The 13,894-nt window shown below is 36.7% G+C and overlaps 3 protein-coding genes across 4 annotated transcripts; 1 reads left to right on the top strand and 2 right to left on the bottom strand.

Moving 5' to 3' along the window:
* Nucleotides 1-1,624: 1,624 nt before the first annotated feature.
* Nucleotides 1,625-4,426, bottom strand: LOC147278981 (uncharacterized). The gene has a single exon (XM_086251054.1). The coding sequence runs from the start codon at nt 3,440-3,442 to the stop codon at nt 2,180-2,182; it is 1,263 nt and encodes a 420-aa protein (XP_086107180.1). The 5' UTR covers nt 3,443-4,426; the 3' UTR covers nt 1,625-2,179.
* Nucleotides 4,427-5,728: 1,302 nt separating this feature from the next.
* On the top strand, nt 5,729-11,274 carry LOC147278982 (centromere protein O). 2 transcript variants are annotated; one of them, XM_086249790.1, is made up of 13 exons: nt 5,729-5,985; nt 6,157-6,204; nt 6,542-6,590; nt 6,696-6,744; nt 7,697-7,767; nt 7,878-7,936; nt 8,106-8,204; nt 8,571-8,628; nt 9,031-9,167; nt 9,253-9,309; nt 9,794-9,891; nt 10,456-10,655; nt 10,999-11,274. In XM_086249790.1, the coding sequence occupies exons 1-13, from the start codon at nt 5,908-5,910 to the stop codon at nt 11,064-11,066; spliced, it is 1,071 nt and encodes a 356-aa protein (XP_086105916.1). In that variant the 5' UTR covers nt 5,729-5,907; the 3' UTR covers nt 11,067-11,274. The 2 variants fall into 2 exon arrangements, with proteins under 2 accessions (XP_086105916.1, XP_086105917.1); XM_086249791.1 differs by lacking the exon at nt 5,729-5,985 and adding an exon at nt 7,280-7,344 and having other exon boundaries at nt 6,178-6,204.
* Nucleotides 11,275-11,655: 381 nt separating this feature from the next.
* LOC147278983 (uncharacterized) lies at nt 11,656-12,910 on the bottom strand. The gene is made up of 3 exons (XM_086249794.1): nt 12,718-12,910; nt 12,240-12,372; nt 11,656-12,154 (listed from the first exon to the last, which is right to left on the bottom strand). The coding sequence occupies exons 1-3, from the start codon at nt 12,879-12,881 to the stop codon at nt 12,098-12,100; spliced, it is 354 nt and encodes a 117-aa protein (XP_086105920.1). The 5' UTR covers nt 12,882-12,910; the 3' UTR covers nt 11,656-12,097.
* Between the last annotated feature and the right edge of the window lie 984 nt (nt 12,911-13,894).

Consider the following 13,894-nt stretch of genomic DNA (forward strand, 5'->3'; position numbering starts at 1 on the left):
AAGAAGATATAGCTGACTGAAACTTTTCATATATTTCATTCTGAAAAAGCTGATACACGTGTATGTGTTGTGATCAACAAATGCGGCAGCCATTTCAACAATAAAAAGAGGACTTGATCAGACAAAGATTAGAGAAACTGAAGTTTAAGTTCTGCTTCTTATGAATCTGAAGCTCCCTAGCAATTGCAGAATAATCTCTTTCAAAACTAAGCCTGAGAATTCATGCATTTACAATCTATAAAACCACCCAGTCACCCCAACCTACCCCCAAATATGCAGTTCCAAGAATAACCAATCTGAAACCTGACCCATTGACCAAAGAAAAAATCTGGACCTGACCCATCATCAGTTGTGCTATTGGTCAGTTAGTTTTATCAAAAGAGTGATACATATTACAGCAAACAATAGATACGACTAAAAACACAAATTAAAGAAGCTATAGACAGGACTAGAATTGGAAACAACAAAATGAATGTACAAAGATTATGCTCTTCATCAGAATTACCATGGGAATTAGCACAAAAGAATGATCAAAGTTCAAGCTTGGAAAATAACAGTGCTTAAGACACCTAGTACTGAAAAAAAAATCTTTAAAAGGAGGGGGAAAAAGGCTGGAAGAGTTAGAGATAAATGCATGTGGAAGAGAATTCATCTGTACACCTGTGTACAAATAAGGGATATACAGGGATCATATGTTAACTTTTCAGATATAATTCAACCATACCAAAAATAAGCATAAACTATCCATACTTTAGACAATTGTACAAAACTTATACTGGAGGGAAATCTAATTTATGAAGTCTTAAAATAGAAATTCATACACTTCACAATTTGGGGGTGGGGGTTAATGAATTGGAAAAAGAGAGCACATGAGGCCTAAGTTTATTAGCATAAAGTGACAAATCCAAGAATTAACTTTCATACCTGTAAGAGGACTGAATAATTCAAGAAATGATATGAAAACTATATCTAACGCTGTACCATTTCTTCAACATCCATTACATAGCGTGATACTACATTATATCCCATACTCACATTTCAGACAATTATATTGATCTGCAGCCCGATGCCACATCATATATCAATATTAAGTATATTTTACATGCAAAAACCCGAACCAGATTAGTTTCAAATCATGCCAAGAATTTGATGTGGACGTAGCAACAAAATCTGCTTATTAACAATACTTGCCCTTTTCCATTTAATTTAGTTCTAGTCTTATAGATATATTTTACTCATTTGTTTCTACTTATACTCCTCATAGCCGAATCTGCGAATTCAACAAGCTGGGTTGTGACTCTCACGGCTTGTTTTTTAAAAATGGTCAAATTTGAAATAGAGACATCTGAATTAGATTGCACTCCCGGCCATGTAGAAAAAGATATTTCCTTCTTAACAGGAATAATGCCGTGAGTAATAAAACAGCTTAGCAATAAAAATCAATGGGCAATAGTTTCAGAAATGTGAGTGAGTATGCGCATGCTGAAATATAGCCACAACAATTCTTTGCATGTTGAATGGTAAAATACATATTCAAAGATCTCAGTGAGAATAAATGAGTAGAGGATTGTACTTTGGCAGCTGGATATTTTGAGAGTCATTTAGTTGAAACATTAAAAATATAAATTCATGCCATCAAGGACAGTTCAATGGATGTCAATGTGTTATTGATATTGAAATTTCAATCAATTCTCAGATTTTAAAAATACATACAGAGCATGCTGCAACTCTTACACAAGCTATTGTACCTCTCACCGAGCTACAGAACAGTATCCCTGCAAAATTTTCTTATATGTTCTCTTCACTGGCTGCAATTACACTGAAAGCTTGAGATCTGGAGTGATAGCAAATACAGCAGCATCTATGTTAAACATACAACAGAACAACCAAACATGGGCGTTCAGTTTGAAAGCACCCCTTGATTGGTTGAAGTTAGATAATTCTGGATCGGTCCTGGCTCTGCAGCAAGCAAATACAGATATTTGATGCTCAAACAGACGATTTCATCTTGCAAGAACCGGAACTTTACCCACTTAGGAACCATCTGGTCCAGTCCTGGCAATGAGATTAGAATAAGTTGTATCAATGATCTCGAACAACTATTGTCACTTTTTCAGGACTTTTGAACCAGAACAGACCGACCCAACCACAACTTTGGGATGAATATATCTTTGTATTTTCACTCCTCAAATGCATGCATACAAATCTTCTCCAGCAGCGATGGCCAGTCTTCTCCAAGTTGCTGTGGATTAAGCTCCATAGCAACCTTAAAATCAAGCATAGATATTGAGCACCTTGGTCTTTGCTCCTGCAAAACTTCCATGGGCCCATTTCCGCTCTGCATATGCGAGTGATTGCTTGGCCACATGCCATTAATAACCTTTCCTTGAATCTGCTGCTTTGGTGCAGCATTCTTCTTTGGATCTACTGTAGACCTTGCTCCCACCAACTCAACACAGGACCTAATCAATCGCTTTAAGTACACATCCAACACATTATTCAGCATATTGGCACATTCCATAGAAACACCTCCAAGACCCTGTGCTGCAGCAATCTGCTCCATACGTTTTCTAAGTGTCTCCGTATCAGACAATCCCCCACTGTCATAACAGCTAACAAAATCACAACTACTACCCACGGGAATAGCTTTGCGGGCCCCACCTATGCTGGCTGGGTAGAATGGGATCCCAAGTGGCGCAACTAAAGGACTTCTTGAGAAGCTCAAGCCATTTGATTGTTCCACCTCTTCCTCGTCTTCAGTAACAGCTAAGTCAGCCTGATCTTTGAGGTGTATCCGTGGTTTTTCTGTGGGTCGTCGAACTGCACCACCTCTTTCACTCTCAGGGAGCTCAGCAAGTGGTTGAAGATGCTGCAACGGTCTCTGATAATCAAATGGATTTGCATCCCCATTTTCCATAATAACCTTACCGCCACTATCCTCTGAACCTGTGGAATGATGTGATACACTATCTACCTTCCCATTTGGACCAAGTGGGCTTGGTCTATCCCGTAGCTTCCGATCACGTATTGCGGATCTACCCTTTCGCGGGGACACTGGCAAAACCCCATTTGTCCAAACAGGTACATTTTGGTTTTGATTTGGAAAAAGGGTCCCGCTTTGCTCCTGCCCATCTTCTCTACTTGGAGAACTGTTTGCAGCTTGTATCCCAGGTTTTGCAGGAACCGATGAATGAATCGGCGGTGGGGTCTTGGCTTGGCATGCATTCTTCAAGATTGACCGTATAAAATGATTGTGCAGTGGCAAGTTCTCACTTCCTAGCACCCGGTGACACAACTTATCAAAATCTTTCTTGCTCAGCTTCTGACTCAACAACCTATTCAAGTAATAAAAATATCGTTTTGACCTCTCGGCCCCAATCCTCTTCACTATCTGAGCTTTCAAATCACCCAAATCAATTCTCGAGAACTGCTGAGGTTGCATTTCTCAACAAACAGATTCATACACCATCTACAAGCAACCACAAATCCCCCAGTAACCCCACCTGAAGCCAATTACCGTTATTTCTATTGCCAAAAGACCCAGAATTTGCACTCGTCCATATCATTCATTGCAAATCAATAATCAAAACTCAGCATATCCGGACAAACAGAGGCACACACCATCCACCAAATCAAAAAACCCCAAAAAAAACCCCAATTTTAAACTGGAATACCGTTACCCTTATTTACAAACGACCCCAAATTGTGCCACCCACAAACCATACAATGCAAAACCAAATCTCATCTTCTCAAGACCAAAACCCTAGAGATCAACCCAAGTACACAGCTCGCTAAATCCCAACAGAAAGATACATAAGCAAGCTTAATTTATTGAAAACCATTATAAATAAAAAACCCTAAGTTTGAATCACCAAAAATTTGGGTCCAGACAACCATACTCCTCACAAACTTCACGAACCGTGTAATTACACCCCCCACGTCAATCCGAACCCAGAATTTATTTCACGCAATTCACAAGCTTTCAACTTCAAGACACGAAATTTGAAGTTGAGGGAATGAGATCAGTGAGTTGGACGAATTGAAGCTGAGGAAACCGAGCTCGAATTGCAGAGAAATCGAATTGTATAGAGACCAAAAAACAAAGCCCAATGAAGCGCCAAAAAAATACCAACAAAAACAAAAGTAAAGCTTGGAGAGTTTGTGTGAGAGAGGGCTTTCGAGATTGATTGAACTCTGACCTTAACGAGCTCGACGAATTGCAGAGAAATCGAACCTCAGTGACTTCGGAGCTTTGCCTTTCGCTTTCTCGCTGTCTCTCTTCGGCTTTTTTTTTTTGAAAAATTTCAGTGCTTTATTTTTTTCTTTTTTTGGTGTTGCTGATTTATATTCGAACTTCGCTCTCTCTGTGTAGCTCGATCGCTGCTAATACTCTCTCTCTCTTTCCTTTCTTTCTTTCTTTCTTTTGTGTTTCTCTCTCTTCGTTCTCTTCTTTCTCGGTAGCTCTCACAAGGTCTCTCGCCTTGTGTCTTTTTTTTTTTTTTTTTAGTGTAAACGTTTTTATTTTATTTTTAGTTTCTTTTCTCTTTGCTGCGTTTTCGGAAGAATTTTACATGAAATTTTATAATCATGTATTTTTAAGGTAGCAAAAAAATATATGATTTTAAGAAATTAGGTATAGAAATTCAGTCCAAAAATAAAGTCAATATATCTGTATATTCTGTAGATAATCAAAGTGTATATGTGTGCACATTTTATAATCAAACAGGGTAAATATCTTTATTTGAAATGTGCTTTTTAATTTTATTTTATAGGCATATTTTTACAAATGCCACTTAAAAAATAGATCTTTGTCTTACAACCCTCTAAAACTTTATGTTTTACTTTACAACCCGAACTTTCAATGTTGATGCAGCCTACTCAATTCCATCAACCTAATCGTTAGATAAGCTAACGTGGCACCTATGTGTCAACTTTTTGGGCAATTCCTTCACATTGAATCTAACTGCAGCTGATAACACACGACATGTCTTTCAATCTAGGTTATAAAACGTGGCATGTCTGCTTTCCTATGTGGAGGAAATGACCAAAATTTTCAACCACACTTAGCTTTTTTAACAACTGGACTGAGTTGATGGAATCAGGTAATTTACAACAATATTAAAAGTTCGAGTGGTAAAGTGAGACGTTCAAAGTTTCAAAAGGTATAAACAAAATTTATCTTTCAGGTGACATTTGTGAAAATAAGCCTATTTTATATGATCATAAAAAATATGACTTAATTATAGCAAAAGTTCACAAATTTTACCTGGAGTTTAACTTGAGTTTATGAAATTTACTTTTATATTTTGTGGTCCACCAACTTTTCAATATTACTTACTTCAATCTTATCCTCAATTTTATTCAAAATTTTGTGCACATAACAAGTACCTGACTCGATTTTGGGGACAAAAGCATCACTAATCAGCAAAGCACGTGCTTGTCACATGCACATATTTGACAAAAATTTGAATAAAGTCAATGGGCATGCTTAAGTGACTAACATAAAAAAGTTTGTAGACCTTAATAAAATTAAGGTTCATGGGCTCAAATAGACTTGAGGTAAAGTTTGCAAAGTATTGCTATAATTAAATCTAAAAAACATTATGTGCTTATTGTGACAAAAAAAAAAATTGTATTGGTGTTTTCGTAATTTGCTCTCTTAAGAAAATAAGAAGAGTGAAGTTGTAAGTAGTTCTCACTTCTCACTAGGATTTTTGTTGGTTTGCCTCGTTCGGCCCCTGTCTGCTGGCGAAGGACATGGAACTTTACTAGGGCGACCCACTTCGTTTCTCGGTTGCACCTCCACTGTATTTTCACAAGCCCTAATTTTGATTCAGGCTACGCCCTAACCCCAATCTCTCTCTCTCTCTCTCTCTCTCTCTCTCTCTCTCTCTCTCTCTCTGAGGAATGGATTACAGCGACACAGAGGAGTCGCTGAGGAGGAGGCCGAGGAAAATCGCTCATCTCGGGGACTCCTCTCGCAGGGTCAGCTTCTCATTCATAATTTCGACGATTAATTTCCGAGAAATTAATTTTTGATGTTTTATATTGAGTTCTTCACCATTGCTTCAGTCACTGTTATTTTCGATTGTTATCGCCATTGCTAATCTGACTTGTTATGGACTGAAAAAGTGCAATTTCTGTTGAATAATGCAGCAATTTGAATCGCTGAGCGGACGTCCCTATGGCTTAATGGGGGAAGTGGTAATAGTTTTTACTTATTGCTCTTTTATTTGCGTATTTTTTATCCCTTTGTTTAATATGTGGGTTAGTTTATTTAGCAAATTACTTTGTATAATTTGGAAAAATATGCAAAATATACTGTACCTGTAATACATAGATAGCATAATTTGCAGTGCAATATAAACATATATAATATACATTTTCATTTTTAAGTTAGTTGGAGTGTGTTTATTCTGATTGATACAGTCAACTTGTTGGTGTTCTGTAGATTTTTGCTACAACTGTATCGCTCTCTTTCTTCATAATTATTATAATTTTTTCCCATATGGTAATTATACTTTGTGTTGCTTTGTTATAGAGTTTTATGCAAGAGGAAGACATTCGGTTAGAGGCTACACGAGCTAGATGTAACCAATCTCTTTTCGTATTTATTTATCTTTCTTTTGTATCATATCATGTATAAGAATGCTTGCTTATTATGAAGCCATTAAAGCTTTTCCTGTGCTCGACAGTGTCAAATGTTCTCAAAAGGCATAGCGAGTTAGCAGAGCGTCTTTCTAGGTAAAACCTGCTTCGCCAATTTTCAAGTCTTCATTCATCATGTAGTTTTTGGTTGTTTTGAAATCACAGTATACTGTTATGGAACCGTCTACTGCTTTAAAATATTATGAAGTGGGTTTTGAGAAATTATTTTCTTTTGGTAGACTTACAAGTCTAAAGGCTTTCTTGTTGGGATGCTCCTCTAGGCTCAATAATATATACATTAATATTTATCTTGTTTTCTTTTTCTTTGTCATACATGTCCTCTTACGCCTGTTTTCCAAGTGCATAGATTTATTATTAAAATCAATTCAATATATTAACCAAATACCAGTGATGGTTGGTATTATTACTGACAGTATTAATCCTGGTTGGTCAAAGGATATCACATTGAAGACCTTGGAGCTTGTAATGCCCAACCTTTTATGTTCATTTTAGAGAGTATGTATACAATGAAATAGGAGAAAAAAGATATTGTGGAAGGGAGGAAGAAGAAAGTAAGAAAGATAGAGATCTACCAAGAAATCTTATTGTATATCTATGTTTATAACTGCAGGCATTTTAGATGCTTTGGACACACCCAAAAAAGGAGTCCAGTTGTTCCTTGATTATCTCGAACATGTGGGTAGCACCATTTCTTTGTATATTTTTATTTAGAATTTCAATTTGATTATGATCTGTCGGTCATTACAATTTCAAATATCTTTTGGGAAAAGACCAAAGCTTTTCTGAATCACCTGATGGTTTCCTATGATTACCCATCACTTTTGGGACCATGAACTACTTTGGGATTTGGGCCTTTTTGAATTGTTATTCTTTTGCATGTAATTATGTATTCTTGAAAGCATGTGTGCATATCTTGGTCATATTCATAGACAGTGTGCTGATACTTGATAGCAATAGTATGATAATTCTAGATGGACATATTTATTTTTTATTTCTGATATGTCTTGGTGATTCTATGATCTGACAGGGATGCTGACAAGACAATTTATGAGCGTCTACAAAAGGAATTTGAAGCTGCACGGGCTTTACAAACTCAAGGTATCTTTCTATTCATTAAGGAGTTGTCTAAGCTTTGTTTTTGTTAATTTTTGAAATAGTTTTGGTTTATCTTCTGCTTTGACTGAAGTAATATATTTTTTTTCGTATAGAGATTTATTTAGATGGTGAACAATGGAATGATGGACTACTAGCTACAATAAGAGAGCAGGTATGGTTCCCTTCAATACTTTAAAGGGATTGAGATTTACTGTGGCTCTCCTGAATCCTTTGATGTTAGAATCCAATGATTGAGTTGATATCTGCTTTTCCTTCTGCTGTTTCGTGTTTCATACTAAACATGAATAAATGCCTAATCTAATTGATTTGATTTTAATCAGGTTCACATGGAGGTAGACAGAAAGGCAATGGCGGGAGACATAAACATGTTGCCCAGTCCTCATTCCCAAGAAAAAATTACTTATAAAGTTGGAAATAAGGTAATTTTGGGAAGTTTTGTTTCAATCAATAAAGGCTAAGACAAAGGCTTTTGTCCCAATGCCAACCAAGAAGCCTTTCTGGTCCAAGGTTAACTGTGCATGGTAATCAATCAGGTCATTAGAATTATACTAATTTGTTTTGGGCCTAGTATCTAAATTCTGAGTGAACATAAATGCAAACATCAATGCCAGGATAGAAGGAAGGTTGTTAACAAAACATTTGGTTAAAATCCAGTTTTAGTTTGTACATATTAGATAGAGCACATGCAAATGGCAATCTTTATTTTATGATTTTTTTTTTTTTTTTGGTATTGGTTTTTGGGTGAGAAGTTTCCTGAATATTGGCTTAATTATTCTGGTGAACAGGTGATTTGTTGTTTGGAAGGGGCAAGAATTGGCATACTGTATGAGACTTCTTATGCAGGTATGCTGTGAACTGATTTTCAATCTATTTATTAATTCAAGTGTCTAGCTATGCTAGCAAAAAAAAATGTCATTTTTCTTTGCTAGGACAAAAAGTCTTTTTTTTTTTGTGACATTATTTTCTACTGCTTATGATCATCCATTAGCAGACTGAGGTTGATATTTTCTCTTGTTGGAAAAATGCTTGTTTTAGTATTCTATGTTTGTGTTTAGGCCCTAGGGTAAACCAGATTAAAGGACCATTTGATTCCCTCCTTGGTTTAGTGGCCTGGTAGGTTTCTTAATAGGTTTGCTTAGGGATTCTAGACACTTTTTTTTTTTTTTGACAATAAGGTTGTAATTTGTAAACTCATTACTTTGGGCTTCAGCAATGGGGAAGCTGACTGTTTCTGCAATGGTGCAGGAGAACCTTGCGACCTATTCCATTGTGTGCTTGAGAGCAAGTCATTTCTTGAGAAGATGACTGTCCTTGAACACACCATGCCGTATTTTTTGCCAATACGAGAAGCAGAAAATGATCTTCTTTCCTCCAATGCTATGGTACGGTTGGTTTCCTGAATTGGAATAGCTGACTCAGTATTATGGCACCTGGCCTCATTATTTGCTCTTGATGATCTGCTTTCAGAAATTTATAGATTACGTTGGCGAGCTTTTGCAGTCTTATGTGGACAGAAGGGAACAGGTATGCTGTTGGCATATATAAGTATGGTGTGTGTGTGTGTATAGAAGGGAATTGGAGAGACTATATAATCCAAGACGTGTGTGTGTATATATAGGAAGGTAGATTATAATTATCAAAATATAAAAGGTTGACTATATAAGTATACTCGTCCCGCCCAGATACTGAACTAGGTTAAAACAGGTCCACTTTATTTGATTTAAATCTAAATCTTCCCCATTACAGTTGGGTGCAGGGTGGGTTACCTTGTAGCAATCGGCAATCCACACAACCATGAAGTGATGGAAGTATGAAATGTGTGGAATTCTGAGTAAAATTGGAAATGTTGAAAAGTTAAAGAATGGTGGTGGTTAGGGGAAACTTTTTTTTTTCTTGGGTATAACAACATTCTTCCATTCCATTATACCTGTTTTATCCCCTTTTAATATTTTCATTAATAACAAGATTTAATTCATTACTACCTCAACTTCACTGATTTTTCATGCAGGTTCGGCTTGTCAAGGAGTTATATGGGAACCAGATTAAAGAAATTCATTTTACCCTTCCCTACAACTTAATAGAATTTTCACTAGCTGATTTTGATTGGTTGGTACTTATTTCTGCACTGTATTGTGTATTTAGATTTTTAGACTTTTTATATATCCTTTGAATAACATCTTCTTCTTTTTTTGGTACTATTTGAATAACATGACGTACTAAACATATATGTAATCATCTGTCAGCATATTCATATACTTTTAGGTGACTAAACATATTAGTAAGCTTACATGGTTTTGAAGTATCTCAAGCCATTTCCATGTAGAGGTGTGGTTTCTTTTGAGCTTGGTAATTTGTTATTGAAGCTTGCTGGTTGGTCAATATTCTGAATTACCATGCCTGGCTTGTGTCGCCGACAATCAATTAGCTTTGTTCTGAGTAGGACAATGATAAATTTGCTCACTTTAATGATGTTCCTTTGACAAGACAAAAGTGATTGATAGTATCTGCTACCTTTTATATCTATCATCACATGATATAATAGATTGATTTCAAGTCATAAAATTAAATTACGCCTGGTTGATTGTCATTGTGGTACTAGGCATGATTAGATAGATCCTCATTAGTAAAGATGTTTCCATCATGCTAAATACTGTGAGTTTCTGTTTGCAGCAAGGTAGTAGTAAAGCTTAGATATGCAGATCTTGTTGCCGTACTTCCAACTCATGTCAGTGTGGTAGCATGGCCAGTGCTATCCAGGAAAAACAGTTTAAATACATCAACCATGAACAAAAGGGAAAGTGGATCATTGGAAGGTCCAACCTGCCTCTCCTATGCAGAGGACGCCTTGCGAACTATGAGCTTACCTGAAGGTATTCCTTTAATTGATGACTTTTTTCCTTGCTTAGTGCTGTCAATATAATTGGCTTTTAAAACTTTTGATGAGGTATCGGACCCTTGCAACTCTAACCTCATGATACTTGGCAATTTCTGATATTTTTTTTTGGTCTAGGATTATGTTTGAAATATGACAAAACAACCCATTGAAACTTTAACACCGATGATGATAATTTTCTTGGGATAGTTATAAGCAAGATTTCATGATCAACTCCAAAGCACTTTTTACTGCACTATTCATGTATAGGCTTCATATGTACCTACATTTTTTTATGATTTTTTCTTTCTTCCTGGTTTTGTTTTCTTCTCCTACTCCAGCATATGCAGAGATTGTGTTGAATTTGCCGCAAGCTCTTCGGGAAGTATCTGAGGGGTCCCCTACTTAATGCTATACCTGTCAGGAACATGTGGGTTTGTACAAAGCCATAGCAAAATTGGTGCTGGGATAGCTCTAGTTGTTCAGCAGTAGAGTACTACTTAACTATTCGTGAGACAATTACTAGGCTAAAATAGCAATAGATCTGATTTCATCATTTTGTATATACAAGTATCACCTACTCATTAGCACTGCGAAATATCGGTATCATGCCGTCCGATGTATCCAATTTGCCATCACTTTTTTTTTTTGTGAAAACTTTGCCATCTCTTTAAATTAGGCCATTTTAGACACGAATCAATTGATAATATCTTACATTTTAATGAAAAGAACGAACCAGAACACAAGAACTATAACTCCTGAACTAGGGGAAGGGCCTGGCTTGACATCTGCGAGTATAATTTTTGTGTGCTTTTGCGAGCCTTGTTGAGCCAGTTGGCTAAGGCTAAACTCACAATTCTATTGCATTTACATGGAGGTCTCAAATTTATGGCTTTAAATGGTCAAAGATCTCTTACGATATGTGACTCGTGAATAAACACCCTTGCAGCACTAAATCTAAGAAATCGACCTCTCTATTGCATTTATCAAATTGTTGACACATGGATCCATTGCATTGCTGACTTTATCATGACCAACCAATGCTAAAGAGAGTACCCAGCTTGTTAAATTGCACTTACCATTTTCGATTTGATTTTCTTTTCTACAAATGGAACTACTACTTTGTTTCCAAAAAGATGGAGCCAAACTGTGCAACCAAAAAGATCAAGAAAAGACTTCCTGTCACTTTTTGAAGATATGGATGAACCAAATACCCAATCTACATAGAACATTCTTGGTTACACTGTTTGCTCTATTTTCAGGTCCAACACTTCACATGCTATGCACACTCTTGATGATCAAACAGTATCAATTATTGAAGGAGCAAATTTCTCAAATCTTCTCCATGGGTTCAGAGATTTCAAGTTGCCATAACAAAAGCTCCAAGCAGCCTACTTCGGCTACTTGCAATTTTAAGGGGCTTGCTGGCTTCTGCAACTCCTAAGCAGGTTCATAGAGGCCTAGCATGTGCCCATCGATGCATCGCAGGGCTGCAACCTGGACAGAGCACCATTATGTGACATCTTTGCATCAACCATAGCAATCATAGACAAGTAAATTACATCATAAATTTAGTCATCACCTTCCCATGAATTTCATATTTGATAGGGCCATCTAGTTCAGCTCCCAATGCCATTAGTTTTGACACTGTTTGATTAATGTCTGGCACTGTGAAAGATACAAGTGAAGTGTACCCCTTCTGTATTACATGGTCACTGTGAAACTGGATTAGCAGCTGCCATTTTTCATTCAGAGCCAAAACCCAAATAGTATCATCATTATATAAAATGACTTGCACACAATTTTCTTTATTACATAGCTAAAACTCGCAAAATTACAATGTCATCTTGTTAAATAGGATCAAACCCCAAGAACCAAGACATATTGAGAAAAATAGAATATGGGTCTGTTCAAATTATATAGGCTTTGCTTCAAAACACAAACGCACACACACAAAATGTGCTATTTATGAAACAGGGTGTGTTTAAACAGCTTTAGTAGACAAATAATCAAACACGTAACATGCATTGAGAACAACGACAGAGAGGAAGGAGATTTACTTGGGGGACTGCATGAGGGCGAGTTTGAGTGGGCCGGACTGGAGCTCGGCCCAGCGAAGAGTGCAGACATTGACGGTGAAGTCCAAGCCTTCCGAGTAGAATCGAGCGGCTTTTGGCACGTCCTTGTGCAACTGCAGTATCCACCTAAACGACGCCGCTGCCATCTCTCTCTCTCTCTCTCTCTCTCTCTCTCTCTCTCTCTCTCTCTCTCTCTCGCTCTCGGGAAGTGACTGGTTCACTAACAGATACGACGTCGTCTAGCCTTTTTGCATAGGACCAAAGCCTGAAGTCAACTGAAGGTAGTATAGGGCCAAAGTTAGCTTGTGGCCAACATGTGATGTGATGAGCCATTGACCCCCAGGCCCAGGCCCCGGCCATAGCTATTAGTAGTATTACTAGTATAAGCAAAGACTGGAAAAACAATAATTAAAATATTTTAATTAATTAAATTGCCAACCATATCATATGTCATATAAGTAAGGAAAAAAATTAGGATAAATAACCTTCTCGTTTCCAAGTAAATGCATCTGTTTAGGGAGAAAAATGTTTGGTGAAAAATGCATACCACATCATCATCGTGCTAACGTGGTGAGTTTAGTTGAGAAGGTTTTATTTTTTTTTTGGGTAGAGATTTGAGCTCATGTTCAATTCTATTTTAGGGAATAAAACTTTCATGTAATGGGTTTATACATATATTATCTCTATCTTTCTCATCACATAATATAATATTGTATATAAGAGAAATAAACACATAATCATGTAATGTCACTTGAGCTAAAGTGCATGGATATTAGTATATGGCAGTCTTTTAGAGCTGCCCCTATAATCCTATTCAAAGAAAGCAATGGTACACCCTATTCAATTCTATTTTATGGAATAAAACTTTCATGTAATGTAATAGGTGTATACATATATTTCTTTCTCATCACATAATCTCGTATATAAGAAGAGAAATAGACACATAATCATGTAATGTCACTTAAGCTAAAGCGCATGGATATTAGTATATATATGCCAGTCTTTCAGAGCTGCCCCTATAATCCTATTCAAAGAAAGCAATGTTACATTCTCACTAGGATTCTATATTAAGTGGGTGACCATGTGGCAGACAGGCAGTGTTTCAAGGTTGCCCCTGTTCAAACAAAGCAATAAGACACTCCGACAAAGAATTTCTTGT

This window comes from Dryas octopetala, chromosome 7 (genome assembly GCF_963921425.1).
Source record: "Dryas octopetala chromosome 7, drDryOcto1.1, whole genome shotgun sequence".
Taxonomy (NCBI): Eukaryota; Viridiplantae; Streptophyta; class Magnoliopsida; order Rosales; family Rosaceae; genus Dryas; species Dryas octopetala.

Bases quoted from the DNA above. Each gene is read 5' to 3' on its own strand.
- LOC147278982 (XM_086249790.1), top strand. From the start codon at position 5,908: ATGGATTACAGCGACACAGAGGAGTCGCTGAGGAGGAGGCCGAGGAAA. The intron at 5,986-6,156 runs GTCAGCTTCTCA...TGAATAATGCAG, and splicing joins TCGGGGACTCCTCTCGCAGG to CAATTTGAATCGCTGAGCGG. The intron at 7,768-7,877 runs GTATCTTTCTAT...TTTTTCGTATAG, and splicing joins ACGGGCTTTACAAACTCAAG to AGATTTATTTAGATGGTGAA.
- LOC147278981 (XM_086251054.1), bottom strand. From the start codon at position 3,442: ATGCAACCTCAGCAGTTCTCGAGAATTGATTTGGGTGATTTGAAAGCT.
- LOC147278983 (XM_086249794.1), bottom strand. From the start codon at position 12,881: ATGGCAGCGGCGTCGTTTAGGTGGATACTGCAGTTGCACAAGGACGTG. The intron at 12,373-12,717 runs GTAAATCTCCTT...CCAGTTTCACAG, and splicing joins GCCCTCATGCAGTCCCCCAA to TGACCATGTAATACAGAAGG. The intron at 12,155-12,239 runs GTGATGACTAAA...TGCTCTGTCCAG, and splicing joins AATATGAAATTCATGGGAAG to GTTGCAGCCCTGCGATGCAT.